The sequence below is a fragment of the Pseudophryne corroboree genome, chromosome 4 (assembly GCF_028390025.1).
Source record: "Pseudophryne corroboree isolate aPseCor3 chromosome 4, aPseCor3.hap2, whole genome shotgun sequence".
NCBI classification, from domain to species: Eukaryota; Metazoa; Chordata; class Amphibia; order Anura; family Myobatrachidae; genus Pseudophryne; species Pseudophryne corroboree.
The window spans coordinates 562,789,120-562,804,064 of record NC_086447.1 but is presented as its reverse complement, the minus strand read 5'-3'; the positions used below and the strand labels follow the sequence as shown (position 1 = coordinate 562,804,064).

Here is a 14,945-nt window from a genome sequence, read left to right as displayed (position 1 = left end):
TATATACAAATACACAGCGGTAATGAGTATAAATTAGTGTATTCCGTCGCAACTAACTGAGCAACACAGTACTGTAGATCGTCGGCATTTGTGTATTGTACCTGACATGAACTCCCTCCCTGTCCGCTGCATGACCTGTGCAGGCTCCCAGGGGGGAAGGGCGATGGGGGTAGGGAGAGGCGGTGGAAAATACTGTGCTTTCGAAATACAAGTATTAGCATCCGAGTCCCCTAAGGCATAAACCAACACCAATGGGAAGGAAGTGTCAATTTTTTTTAAATGTGTTCCTGTAACATTCACTTTATTTTCTTTTTTTCTTTGTTATACATTCAATGGAAGGGTGCACACAGGTTTCACATAAATCAGAGTGGGCAGGGAATTTTCCTACATACAGTAGTATACTGTTGCACATGTCTTGTAACCTGATTGGAACTCCCTCCCTGTCTACTGCATGTACTTTGCAGGCTCCCAGGGGGGAAGGGGAAAGTGGGATGGGGGTAGGGCGAAGCAGAGGAAAATACCGTGTTCAAAGAAAAGGCATAATCAAAACCATGGGGAATTTTGCGGTGTATCGTTATGTGCATAGACCTCGCTTATCCCTATCACCCCTGTGTATTTTAGCTAGGGGATTCTGACGCTGCTTCAGCATTACCCCGTAGTCTGCAAAACCTATGCCGTTGCTTGCTCCATAGCGGAGTGCTGCCACAAGGAAGGGGTTCACGTGCCTCGGACATTTTGTCACTTTGCGATACGATCTGGTGTATCGTTATGTGCATAGACCTTGCTTATCCCTATCGCCCCTGTGTATTTTAGCTAGGGGATTCTGACGCTCCTTCAGCATTGCCCCGTAGCCTGCAAAATCTGTGCCGTTACTTGCTCCATAGCCGAGTGCCTCCATGGAGCTAGGAGTCACAGGCGGTAGCCATTTTAATCGAGTCTGCCCTGCTATAGAATTGTATGTGTACCGTATGGTGCATAGAACCTTGACAGTAGAAACTCTCCAGCAGCTTTGCCCTGCTTTATGTAAAACTTGTGTTTGGTCAGTTTGCTATGCGTTCGAGCCCGGTGTAACGTAATGTGCATAGACCTCGCTAATCTCTATCGCCCCTGTGTATTTTGGCTAGGGGATTGTGACGCTCCTTCAGCATAGCCCCGTAGCGTGCAAAACTTATGCCATCTCTCACTCCATATCCGAGCGCTGCCTGCCACGTGGTGGGGGTTCAGGGGCGGCGGCTATTTTGCCAGTGTGCTATGCGATCGAGTCCGGTGTACCGTAATGTACATAGACATCGTTTATTCCTATCGCCCCTGTGTATTTTAGCTAGGGGATTGTGACGCTCCTTCAGCATTGCCCCACAGCCTGCAAAATCTGGACTGTTACTTGCTCCATAGCCTAGGGCCTCCGTGGGGCAAGGAGTCATAGGTGGTAGCCATTTCTATTGAGTCTGCCCTGCTACAGAATTGTATGTGTACTGTACGGTGCATAGAACCTTAACAGTAGAACCGCTCCTGCAGCTTTGCCCTGGTTTATGTGAATAAAAAAAATAATAAAGTGTCTGGAAAAAACAAACATGCATTCGTACTTTAGGAATCGAACCTGGGACTCTGAGTATAGGAAGCGGAAAGCTTCACCACTTCGCCGCAGACAGATGAATAAATCCATTGGTTTTGATTATACTGTAATGGCTATGGGATTAGGACGCTAACATACTGTACAAAATTCCTAATCTCAAGAGGCAATAATGAACTTCTAACACGTCCATTTGCGACAGTGTACACTACTGGTTTTATGTTGTTTTGTCTGCGGGACTTGGACGCTCACATATTCATAAAGTACTGTAGATGGATCATGTACTGTATACTGTACTATTTGCATCTGTACCGTATTTACTGTATTAAATAATGCAGCGTAATGAGTATTTACTGTATGCAGCGTAATGAGATGCCTTAGTAAGGTAGTCCTTATTATATATTTCAGTATTGTATTTTGAGGGAGACCACACGCATGCACAGTGGTGATTGTAAAAAGCGACATCTGGTGGATGATCGCAGGTATTACACGTAAAGGTAACGTCAAATGCTCTGTCTGCCTCCGTGCGATTAGGTACACCTCTCTGTGACTAGGCGCACCTCCCTACGCCCCGGTACGCTGTGTATGCTCGATCGGGACAAACGCCTCAGCCAGTCAAGATAAAGGTGTCTACATCTGTATCTGACATCATAGCCTTAAGAGACCCTAACCAGTGGGGCTGTGTAACCTCCCCCCAACCTCTTCACTAATTTGTGAAGATTGACTACAGTGCTCACAGGAAACAGAGTTATTAGATAATGGTGAGAATCTGGTGTGACAGATACTGCACAGTTTGTGCTTACCCATATTTCACAGTAAGTACAAAAACATACACAAACGCACAGACAGTTATAATGCGAGCCTGTCCTACTGTATGTGAGAGAGGAGAGAGAGAGAGAGAGAGAGAGAGAGAGAGAGAGAGAGAGAGGACACCAGCACACCCTGAGCTGCACAGCCCCAGTGAGACTGTCAGCTCTGTAATCACAGTAACAGTAATAATGCAGTCCTAAATAGGCTCAGAATAGTGTACACAAGCGGCTCTCTCCCTTAGCTACACCGTGTACCAGCCTCCAGCGTGTCTGTGAGGCAGGAAGCGCTGAGTGTGTGCTGTTGATGGCTGCTGTAAAGCAGAGGAAGGCGGCAAAACGCAGCTGGTCCCGCTCTGAGGAAGCTCCGCCCCCTCCAATGGCGCCAGAGCTGTACATATTATTTATACTGGCAAAGTCTCCAAAAAAGCTTAAAACCTCACACAAGTGCTTAGATAAGCAGTTTTGTGCCAGTGTACACACGGGGGATCCTAGCGGTCCCGTACGCCGTGCACGTGGTCAGCCGCACTTTGAACCAGGGACCCCCCTAGCGGGATCCCTGGTGTGTATTCACCACCGATGTCCCCTTCAGGCAGCTTTAGGGGTGTGCTGCAGCTGTGACAGCCAAGGGGCAATGCCCCGCTGAACAAACAGCCCCCCCCTTCCTAACTCCCACGGTGCAGGTATGCTGTTGCCCAAACGGCATACTGAAAAAAAATAAAAGTTTTAAATGAAATTGAAGAAAACTCTCTGGAGCTGCAGAGATGTGCATCCTCTCCCGAGGGCACTTTTTTCTAAACTGCCTGTGAGAGAGGGCATAGAGCCAGCACACCCAGTTGAAGAAATTTTAAGTGCACTGGCTCCTTTGGACCCCGCCTATACCCCATTGTACTAGTTTCCCCCAATATCCCTTATAGATGCTAGAGAAATCTATGTTATAGTTAAAAGACAAGTAGCTTTAGTGAAAGAGAGAATACCTTGTCTGTAACTGACAATCCTACTCCGTGAATTTAAATGTGCTACATCAAACAGTTATATTAAGCGATTTTGTGTTAGATCTGAATTGGCTTTAATCATACACAAATCCTAGCAGGGGTGTTATAATAGGATTTTAATACCTACCGGTAAATCCTTTTCTCTTAGTCCGTAGAGGATGCTGGGGACTCCAAAAGGACCATGGGGTATAGACGGGATCCGCAGGAGACATGGGCACACTATAAGACTTTGAATGGGTGTGAACTGGCTCCTCCCTCTATGCCCCTCCTCCAGACTCCAGTTATAGAACTGTGCCCAGGGAGACGAACATTTTGAGGAAAGAATTTATTGTTTAAACACGGTGAGTGTCATACCAGCTCACACCTCGAACATGCCGCAGAACGTGGCATTCAATAGAACACTAGCTGACGGCATGAAAAATATACAGCAATATGCTGACCGAAAATGTAACACAACCTGTGTGCAAACACGACCAATAAAAAATAGACCGCATGCCATGGCATGAATGACGTCAGCAACAGACTGCCTGAAAGGAAACACAACATGTCTAACCATAACCAATAACTGCAGATACAGTACGCACTGGGACGGGCGCCCAGCATCCTCTATGGACTAAGAGAAAAGGATTTACCGGTAGGTATTAAAATCCTATTTTCTCATACGTTCTAGAGGATGCTGGGGACTCCAAAAGGACCATGGGGTCTATACCAAAGCTCTAGAACGGGCGGGAGAGTGCGGATGACTTTGCAGCACCGATTGCCAAACAAGAGTGCCTCAACTGCCAGGGTATCAAACTTGTAGAATATTTGCAAAATTGTTTGAACCCGACTAAGCCGATGCTCTGCTAGGCTATACACCCGAGACCCCTCGGTTAGCCGCCCAGGATGAGCCCCCCTTCTTGGTAGAATGGGCCTTCACCAATTTCGGTAACGCCAACCCAGCCGTAACACGAGCATAATCGTAATTCAGATCCAGCGTGCAATAGTCTGCTTGGAAACAGGAACCCCAATCTTGTTGGGAGCATATAGGATAACAGATCTTCCTTTTCCCGATCTGAGCCAATCTGGCAACCCAAATTTTCAAAATTCCGACCACATCGAGATACTCCGATGTCGCCAAGGTGTCAGTAGCCACCGGCACCACAATAGGTTGGTTCAAGTAAAACCGATGAAACCACTTTTGGCAGAAATTGCTACTGAGTTCTCAACTCCGCTCTATCTTCATGGAAGATTAAACAGGGCTCTTGTGAGACCAAACCGCCAACACAGACACCCGCCTGCGGATGCCAAGGGCAACCGCATGACCACTTCCAATTGAGGAAGTTCAACTTAACCATACTGAAAAGTTCAACCAAAGAAATTGCAGGAACTGCAACACCACGTAAAGATCCCATGGTGTCACAGAGGAACAAAGGGAGGATGGATGTGTTAGACTCCATTTACGAAAGTATTAAACTCTGGAAAGGAGGCCAATTGTTTCTTGGAAGAAACCCGATAAGGCAGAAATCCGAACCATAATCTATCCCAACCAAAGATCGCCTCCGCACGATCTTGTAAGAAAAGAAGGGAGAAACGATCCAACTGGAATTCTTCCCTAGGAACCTTCTTGGATTCACACCAAGACCGAAAATTTCACTCTCCTATGAGTAAAATGCTGAAGATCCGGATACCAGCCCTCCTTGACCAGTCTGAAACAAGGAGGATGATCTGAACTCTTGTTCCTCTTATAATCTTTAACATTCTGGAAAGAGTGGAAGTGGAGGGAACACATAGACCGACCGAAACACCCACGGTGTCACTAGGGTGTCCTCCGCTATTGCTTGAAATTAGGCCCTATGTGCGCTGTAGTACAAAAATACCTGCCTGCACATACTATTTTGCCTTGAGATATGGACTAGATGGGACCACGCATCGCATCACAAGGGACAATACACACGGTGCTATTTGAACTAGACTCAATGCTGTTTGAACTAAAAAGATCAAATACAGTAGCATGCAAGAATCGCACCGTGTGTGGGCACCAGTCCCATCCTAAAGAGAAAAACATCCACATGAGTAGGTGGGTTTTGGTAGTGAAATATGGGTTGTTAATAATAATAATAATAATAATAATAATCGTGTTTGATGTACAGTAGTTGGTTGTTGCTCTGATTTGTGTGACTGTCCTAGTAGAATCCCCGTTAATTGAGCTGAATATAAGAACACAATAAATCCACAGAAACATAACAGAACAAAGATCCATTGATAATCGTGATGTAATCAGACTGGCCATATGGAACTGCCCATAGGCAGTAGTGGCTGTGGAGTAACTTAAGTAGTTGTCAACCCCCTGGCAATAATACTTTTTGACTATTTTGTGCGTGTACACAATATAATATAGTCAGTTTCTGTTTAATGCAATTGCCTGTACCTAAGTGGTTCCAGGGTGCCCGGCTGACCAGTCAGTCGGTGGCAATGAATGAACTACTTTCCATGCTTGGATTTTCACAGTAATATAGAATACATACACCCTACATAGAGTACAAAGGAGTATAGTAGTGTAGTAAACATATAAAGTACCAAATCTATTTACATGAAGGCAGATCTACTAGATGAAGACTGAATATTTATTTTATATAAAGTTATTGCAGATATAGTAATAAAATGTAAAAATGCCAATGACAGTGCTGTTATATTTTTAGCTTCCTCTATAAAAATTTCGACTGCAGGTCATGCTTCATTTGATAATAAAATATATGGAAACATTAGCAATTTAAAAAGTTACATATTAAATACACAAACAAACTGAGTTACTTTATATTGCGCAAATGTAAAGTTGATTATAAACCCACCAGTCTCATCATCAAACTCCGATAACACAGCTTCAATACCATCATCACTGCTGGCCGATCTTTCTTGAACCCGGCGGGGTAAACTGTTCAGACGTCCACACAGGAATATTGGCTTCATTGGCATCTTATAGATTTTAGCCAGCAACTGCATATTAAATAATACATGGGATTTCTGTCACTATGTAAAATGCTTGCAGAACCAAACGTTGTACTGAAAAGTTCTCACCAGGACACACTCGCTTAAAAAAAACAACAAAGCCAAAATAGTGCAGAGAGGTCACCTGTGTTTCTCTATAGAAGTACAATTTGACTTATTGTTTCACTTAACATACTATTCATGGCGTATATCAAAAGTCTACAAACCCTTATTGAAATTGCAGGTTTTCAATGGGATTATTGTCTGGACGCTGAATGGGCCATTCCAAAACTTTGATCTTCGCTTTCTGAAGCTGATATGTGGTTGATATGGATGTCTACTTTGGACCATTATCACATTGCACGATTAAATTCCTCTTCATCTTTAGCTTTTTTAATTAGGCCAGCCGTTTTCTTGACAAAATATCTTGATGCATCCCAGTCGGCATGGCGATATGGGTGTGGTTTGTTAGATAGAATAGACTTAGATCGACCACTATTGGTCGACGGTAAGTAGGTCAACATGGGTTCTAGGTCAACAGGGACACTAGGTCAACATGAAAAAAGGTTGCCGTGATTTTTTTACATTTTTTTTGGTGTAGTTTTCTTCGTAGAGTGACAGGGAACCCCAAATAGTGCACAGTGTCCCCTCACATGGCGAGCGAAGGCAAAGAGCTTCGCTCCGCTACCGCTGTGCTCGGCACATGTTACCGTTCCCAATTGTAGTCCACGTGGATCGTGAAGTATGAAAACGTAAAAAAGAAATAAAAAAATGTGAAAAACTCATGTCGACCTAGTACATGTCGACATAAAGTCCCTGTCGACCTAGAAACAATGTCGACCTACTTACTGTCGACCTAAGTCTTGTTGACCTAGAGACCGGATCCCGGTGATATTTGGGGGATGAGTCTTTGCGGCAAACACATCTTTTTACTATTAAGGCCAAAACGTACCACCTTTTTCTAATTAGAGAAAACAAGACATTTTTCAGCATGGTTTGGGATGACTGAATTTATTTTTATGCTTTATTTATACAAGCTTGGATGTTCTTTTTTGGGGAGAAATGGCTTCAGTCATGGATAGGGAAGATTGTTGTCACATATAGGGGAGTGACTAATTTCTGTATTTCACACAATGTTGGTAGCCTCAGTGGAGGGACATAATGATCTTGGCAATGACAAATGTCTCCACTGACTGATGATAGTTTCCCCAGTGTTCCACAGTACATACATCTCTCCTTTTTGGTATCGTTAAACAATAGGATCCTGTAGAAGTTTTTGATTCTGATGTCCTGTATTATGGTTATCTTAGTAGTAGTAGTAGATGATACCAAGGAAACGGCAATGAAATCCTACAGTGACCGCTGATCTTTATTTGGGATTAGTTACAGTCACTGTCATTGCTGGCATGTGTATGTTCATTGCCTTTGAATACGATTTTGAATGGGATTGCTTAATGCTGATCGTAGCTGCAGTCCCATTATGAAAAATGTGTATACTCATGCAACAAGAGTATTGTAGGTTTTGTTTTTCACTTATTTCCCCCCCAAAACGATCTACGTCTATTTGAACTTTGCTGATTTGAAAGCTGTATTAAAAGGTGGAAAACTGGTCTGACATAATTTCATGCTTCACAACACAAAAACATGATATTCCAATGAGGGTGTGCAGACTTTTTATATTCACTTTATGCAGCAATTATAGATATGAGATTTATTTCAAGTGAAGTGCTGACTGCTGAACGATAGAGTTTTGCCAGATTACAGCACCACAGCAACAAACAAGCACAACACAGCTTATAATGTCACACTTCCAGAGAATGATCATCATTATCTTGGTGGTGTAACATCTAAATCAGAAGCCATTACAATACAAAGCAGGCTATTTAGCCGTATTAGAGCTTATCGAGGGAAAACAGACACACTGATGTACAACTTTTAAATGAGTTATGAATTTCCCTGGTGACCTATGGAATAACATACTTTGATTATTCAGTGTCCTTGGGTCATACTCATGATCTGCAGTGTAACAAGCTACTATCATACCTGGGAACACCTTCTCAGGTAGTCCAGGGCTGGCAGGCAGAGGTCTGTGGATGAAGCAGATGTAGGTACACAATCTCCAATTTCTTTGCAATCTGCTTCACCTGAAAGTAAAGAAAAATATATACAATATTTATATATCAACGCCTATACAGTATATCTGCAAGCTTATTAACATACAAGAAATGAATGTGTTTTACTACAGTTGTTGACTATAACATTTAAATGCAGGAAAACGAAACAAATTCCTTACAATTTTATGACATGTATGTCCTGTATAAAGTACCTCTGTATTCTGCATCTGTGGACAGCACTGTGAATCAAGTTTCTATTGCTAGCTGGCAATATTCTAGGTAAAAGAAATGATCTTCCAGAATACAAATGGATAATTAGCAGGTCTTACTGACATACTAATCCTCATTATTTCAACATTCTGCCTTATGTTCCATCGCCTCTTCTCTGTCTGCTATAGCTATTTGGGAGGGATAACTTATTAAAACTACTTTTTTTAGATAAAACTACAGTGGAAAGATACATGTACATAGTAGGCAGGACTGAACAGTCAAGTTACCTTTATACTTTATTTCTGAAAAAGTAAAAATAATAAAAAATGTTGTTTTGATCTTCTTTAAGGACTGGATTGACATGCAGTATTTGTGAGGTATTAAAATTCAATTTTAGACAGGTTAGTAAATTGTATATCTTATTTCACAGTGTCTCATGTAAATTTAACAACCAAACTTCTGGGAGTGGATAATTGTACCTCCATTGTGTACCTCTTGGGACTATTCGTGTAGGCATGTAAAACACAATATATAAATACATTTATATAGTACAAGCCCCTAATCCAGTCATTCTTCATTATTTTATGTTTAAAACAAGAATGAATTGTACCTAACCCCTTGACAAATTTCATAAGGCACATAATGTAATCTGTGGCTGCATTAGCAAAGACTTGGATGTTGTCTGTGTTCAGGAACGCTTCAAACACATCAAACACAGGAGCCTGGCGCTTCCCTAAGAGACACAGATGAAAGTAAATCAGTATGTCCATAACACTTACAATGCATTCACTTAGAAAGCTTCATTAGTAAGCAAAAACTAAGTATATAAAACCCCCCCCCCCAAAAAAAAACCCCACAGACATCAGCACAAGTTCAAAAGATTTATAATATGGTATAGGTTTTTAGGATCTCTACAGGAAACCCCAAAAGATTTATCTGACTCTTCAGTAAATGTCAAATCACACGCGTGTACATGACCACTGACCATTTCCTACTGAGGTCACTGTGAGAAGCACTTATATAAACAATGTAATAGGGAAAATGTGGTGCAAGTAATTTCTAACTATAGTTTACTTTAGCCATGTTGCTCAAAATTACAGGAAAACTGCTTATATGGAAAATAACGATAATGTATTCAATCGTTTACTTTAATTAGACAGAGAAACAGAAATCAAATATTAGAAGACAGATAAACTGAATTCCATGTGTATAAGGTATAATGACATCATCCCTAGATCTGTAACTACTGTATGTTTTCTGTGGATACCCAAAGATGTAAAGATGTGACATATATAGGAAAATATCTACAGATTTAGAGCTTTTTGCCCTGAATCACATTTTCTATACTGTCCACCCTTACCACTGTACTGCTCTAGGGATTCTAATTCACTGCGTCTATAGAAAATACATGGAAAGAATTCAGCTGTAATAAATTAATTATTTAACAGAATAAAGTGATACAATGATATGCCAAGTGAAAACAAATGTCACTCTTTTGCTTTTTCTATCATAAACGCATAATAAGTGGCCGATATCAGTGCAATTACTATACTAGTAGAATTGTGTGAACAAGTGATACTAACGCCAGCAGCAGTCAGCCCTGACTCACCCATAGTATAATCTCCTACGAGATACTCCTTAATGTCAGACTTGCTGCTGCTGTGTACAGTTTCCAGAGCACTGAACAGAGGCCGCCACCCGGACTGGATCTGAGGGGAGCACACTTCCACCAGCTCGCCAATTGAGGTCACCACCTGTATGTGTGCAAAAGAACATGCACTTCAGACTCAGTCATTATATATCTTACGCTCAAGCTTGCAACAAGATAATTAAAATGCTGCTTTTGATCTCAGACACTTGTCATTATACACCTCCTGGAGCTTGTGTATGGTGTGCCTGCCACAGATAATGACCATACACCTCCCAGGTCAGGGGCTCCTTTCTCAGAGTGCACTCTCACCTAAAACAGTTACTTATGCATGTTATAAAACACAAGGATAATTGCAGAATACATTTTAAAGGGTCTTTATCACCTTATCAGTAAGGTTCTTATCTGCTTTATGTCCCACCTTCCCCTAATTTAAGTTACTTATATAGCACACAAATAATAGTTGGCTGAAATACAATGTATAAAGCATGTAGAAAAAGTGGCACTTATGGCATTACCTTGATAAATCTTTTTCTTGTACTCCATAGGGAATTTTTATGCTGGGTATTGGTGGTGAGAGAGTAAGAAGCACCAAAGGGTTACAAGTTTTAACCCAGCATGCCTTAGTCTCCCTTTCCCCTATACCCCACCCCTCTGGCGTGGACCCACCAGTTTTGTTAGCAAGCTCAAGGCAGGAGCAGAGTAGGAAAAGGAAGGAAGACCAACAAACAGACAGAAACAAACTCAGAGGAATAATACTCTCTAGTATAGGAAAAAGATCACGCAAGTCAGGTGCGTCAAGAAAAGGATTTACCAAGGGAAGACCATAAATCCCCCTTTCTTGTGCGTGCACTAGGGGGCACAGGTCAATCTTTATGCTGGGACGTCCAAAAGCTGTCCCCTCAAGGGCGGGGACGCTCCTGGACTGAACTGGGGACACTACACCCAAGTGCTGCGTCAGCCGCTGCAAAAGTACCAAAGGCGTAGAATCTGATAAAAGTCTGAGCAGGAGACCATGTGGCCGCCATGCAAAGCTGTTCCACAGAGGCCCCATAGCTAGCTGCCCAAGAAGCTCCCACCGAACGAGTGGAGTGAGCTGTGACTCCCGAAGGGATAGGTAGGCAAAACGAGTGCAAAGCACTGCCCTGTCTGAATGAAAAACTAAACAGGGTGAACACTAAGATAAGGCACTGAGGTACAACACCCGCCGGGTTGAGGAGATGGCCAATAGAAAAAAAGTCCTCCATGTGAGCCATTGGAGATTGATTTCCTCTAAAGGTTCAAAAGGAGGTGATTGGAGAGCCCTAAGAACCAGGGAAAGGACCCAGGGAGCCACTGGAGGCACAAATGGAGGCGGAACATGCAGCACTTGTATTAAGGTCATAATGTCAGGCAAGATAGCCAGCTGATGCTGGAAGAGTACAGATAGGGCTGAAACTTGAACCTTCAAGAAGGAAAGTCGGAGACCCATATCCAGACCCGCCTGCAGAAATGAAAGTAAGTGGGACAGACGGAAGGATCGCGGACTGAACACCCTGGTAGAACACCAGGCAAAGTACTTCTTACAAATCCGGTGGTAAATTCTGGCCGAGGAAGTCTTTCTAGCTCTGAGCATGGTTCAAATGACTCTGTTAGAAAGCTTTCCTTCTTCAGGATGGATTTCTCAATAGCCACCCCGTCAAAGCTAGATGGTCCAGATCTGGATGAAGGCATGGGCCCTGAGAGAGAAGATCCGGTCTTAGAGGTAGATGCAGTGGCACGTTGATGGAGAGACTCTGAAGATCTGCATACCACCCTCAACGAGGCCAATCTAGGGCTACCAGAGTCGTGGCATCTCCTTCCTTCTTGAACTTGCGGATGACGCTAAAGATCATTTGGATTGGGGGAAAGCCGTACACTAGACAAAATGACCATGAAGCCATCAACGCATCCACCAGGAAGGCCTCCAGGTCTCTTGTACGAGACCTGTACCTTGGAACCTGGTGGTTGTGATGAGATGCCATCATGTCGATGTCGGGGAGACCCCACTGTCGCACCAGCATCTGAAACACTTTTTGGTGTAATAGCCCACTCACCGAAGTGAATGTCCTGATGACTTAGAAAGTCTGCCTCCAAGTTGAGTACTGCTGACAGGGCTGGCAGATGACGCTACACCCAATAGAAGATCCTTTTTACCTACTGTACGTCATCGCACCGCGACTGCTGGTGCCTCCCTAAAGATTTATGTAGACAACCGCTGTTGTGTTGTCTGACTGCACTTTTACTGGGCAACCCTGGAGGAGGTGCTGTGCTGCAGAAAGAACTCGAAAGATTGCTGTGAGCTCCAGTATATTTATGAGGAGCCAGCTTTGCCGAGCTGTCCAGCAGCCCTGGAATGACCGAGGGTCGCAGACTGCTCCCCACTATCGAAGGCCGTCATAGGTAGTTATCAGCACCCAATCCGGAATCCAGAATGGACGTCCCTGTGTCAGGTTGTATCACAAGAGCCACCATGTGAGGGGGTGCCGAACCTTCGGAGAGAGGACAATGGTCTGCGCTTTGATGTGCAGGATCTGTAGCTGTAGGGGACGGGAGTGAAACTGAGCGTACTCCACCATGTCGAATGTTGCTACCATTGATCCTAGGATCCGCACACACGCATGAATGGAGACTCTCCGATGATGTAGAAAAACCCTGATTTTGTATTATAAGGCCAGAACCTTGTCCTGTGGAAGGAAGACACGCTGAAGGTGAGAATCCAAGAGCGCCCCCAAGTGTAGCATTTCCTGCGAAGGTGTCAGATGACTTTCGCCGGTTTATCTTCCAGCCGTAGGACTGCAGAAGATTGACAGTTCCTTGAAAGTGATCTTGTAACACATCTGGAGTCTGGGCCAAGAGGAGAAGATCATCCAAATAGGGCAATATGTGGATCCCTCTGCAGCGCAGGTGCGCAGCCATGACTACCATAATCTTGGTACACGCCCGCGGGGCTGTAGACAAACCAAATGGTAACAACTGAAACTGGAAGTGATCCTCCCTGATGGCAAATCAGAGGAAGCGTTGTTGATCTAATCTGATGAGAATATGCAGATATGCATCCTGAACGTCCAAAGATGCCATGAAATACCCTGGTTCCAGTGCTAGAATAATGGATCGGAACTTGGGTATTCGAAGATACTTGTTCAGTTTCTTTATGTTGAGAATAGGTCGGTAGGAGCCATCCGGCTTATGAACTAGAAAGAGGGTGGCATAAAAACCCAGACCCCTCTAAGCCAGGTGCACAGGGATGACGACATTGGAGGCTAGCAGAGACTGCACTGACTATCGAAGCGCCTGTGCAAAAAAACCTTCTTGGAGGGCACCTCCAAAATGTCAGTGCGCATCCATGCGAGATGACATTTCTGACCCATGCATCTGTTGTGGTATCTATCCACCCTGGAGCAAGGGACAGAAGTCTTCGTCCTCCTACCCTGGGATCCCCCAGGAGGAGACCAGTTCCGTCAGGCGGTGGGCTTCTCGGACTGCTTAGGAGCTGGACGTCTGGTAGATCAGGGCTGTTTCGTTTGGGGGTTTAGAACCCTTGGAAGGAGGCTGATATCTAGAGGACGCCTGACCTTTTGCTCTGCCCTGCGGGACAAAAGAGCGAAAAGTAGTTCTGGCTTGAGGAGGTGAAGGCGGTCTTAGACCTTGGATGTTAACACTCCGGTGTCAATGGCCGCTTCACCCACATAGGTATTTGCTTTTTGGATATTCAAGACACACGCAAGCAATTCCCTTCTACCAGAGGGGGAGTCTACCACTTAGCCATCTCCATGGGCGGTAGAGGGAAAAAGGAAGCCATGCGTTTGGATAGCTGTACACGCTTAGTTGGCTGGTACCAGGCCACCTCCAGGAGGTCCTAAAGCTGGGCCGACAATGGGAATTGAGTAGACTCCTCCTTCTGACGCTTGAAAAGCGGAGCCTTGTCCAGAGAGGATGGGTCTGTCTCTTCAGTCTGAAGTACTGCTCTCACTGCCCGGTCCAGCGCTTCTACATCAGTAAGGGACATGAAGCCTAATTCAGACCTGATCGCTGCTGTGCGTTTTCGCACAGCAGCCGATCAGGTCTGAACTGCGCATGCGCCGGCGCATTCCAGACAGCCGATGGCAAGAGTGATCGTCTCGGCCTGATTGACAGGCAGAGGTGGTCGCTGGTTGGGCCACCATTTTGGGGGCGTGGTCCAGGCAACGCAGGCGTGCCTGGACTGTGCGGGTGCAGGACTCGACAGCTGCGTGACGTCACACGCAGCCACTGCGACCCGGACAGCGACGGGTAGCTCCCTGTCAGTGTGCAGGAGCTGCGCTGGTAGGGAGCTACTCGTCGAGTACAAAAAGCATCACTGCTGTGCGATGCTTTTGTACTTATGCAGGGGGGGGGGCCTGACATGCTGGGCGTCCCCACGCTTGTGTGTAACTGATCGTAGATGTGCTAAATTTAGCACATCTACGATCGGGTCTGAATTAGGCCCATGGCGTCCTCAGAAACCGTAGTGGATGCTACGTCTGAAAAGGCTGATCCCCGGTCTGAAGGCGAGTGCAGTGCAGAGTCCCCCTCCGCTAAGGGAGTCGAACTCTCCTGTGTCACTGGCCTAGGCCTACTACCTCTGTCCAGGGGCTG

General features: G+C 44.6%; 1 protein-coding gene across 5 annotated transcripts in view; it reads right to left on the bottom strand.

Moving 5' to 3' along the window:
- Positions 1 to 14,945, bottom strand: part of ARFGEF3 (ARFGEF family member 3) — a 366,510-nt gene that overhangs the window by 67,145 nt on the left and 284,420 nt on the right. For all 5 annotated transcript variants that reach the window (XM_063917418.1, XM_063917419.1, XM_063917421.1 and 2 more), the window contains 4 exons: positions 10,272 to 10,416; positions 9,273 to 9,395; positions 8,382 to 8,482; positions 6,203 to 6,347 (listed from right to left, as the gene is read on the bottom strand). In XM_063917418.1, the coding sequence (XP_063773488.1) occupies positions 6,203 to 6,347; positions 8,382 to 8,482; positions 9,273 to 9,395; positions 10,272 to 10,416 (514 nt within the window). The remainder of the gene's footprint in view (positions 1 to 6,202; positions 6,348 to 8,381; positions 8,483 to 9,272; positions 9,396 to 10,271; positions 10,417 to 14,945) is intronic.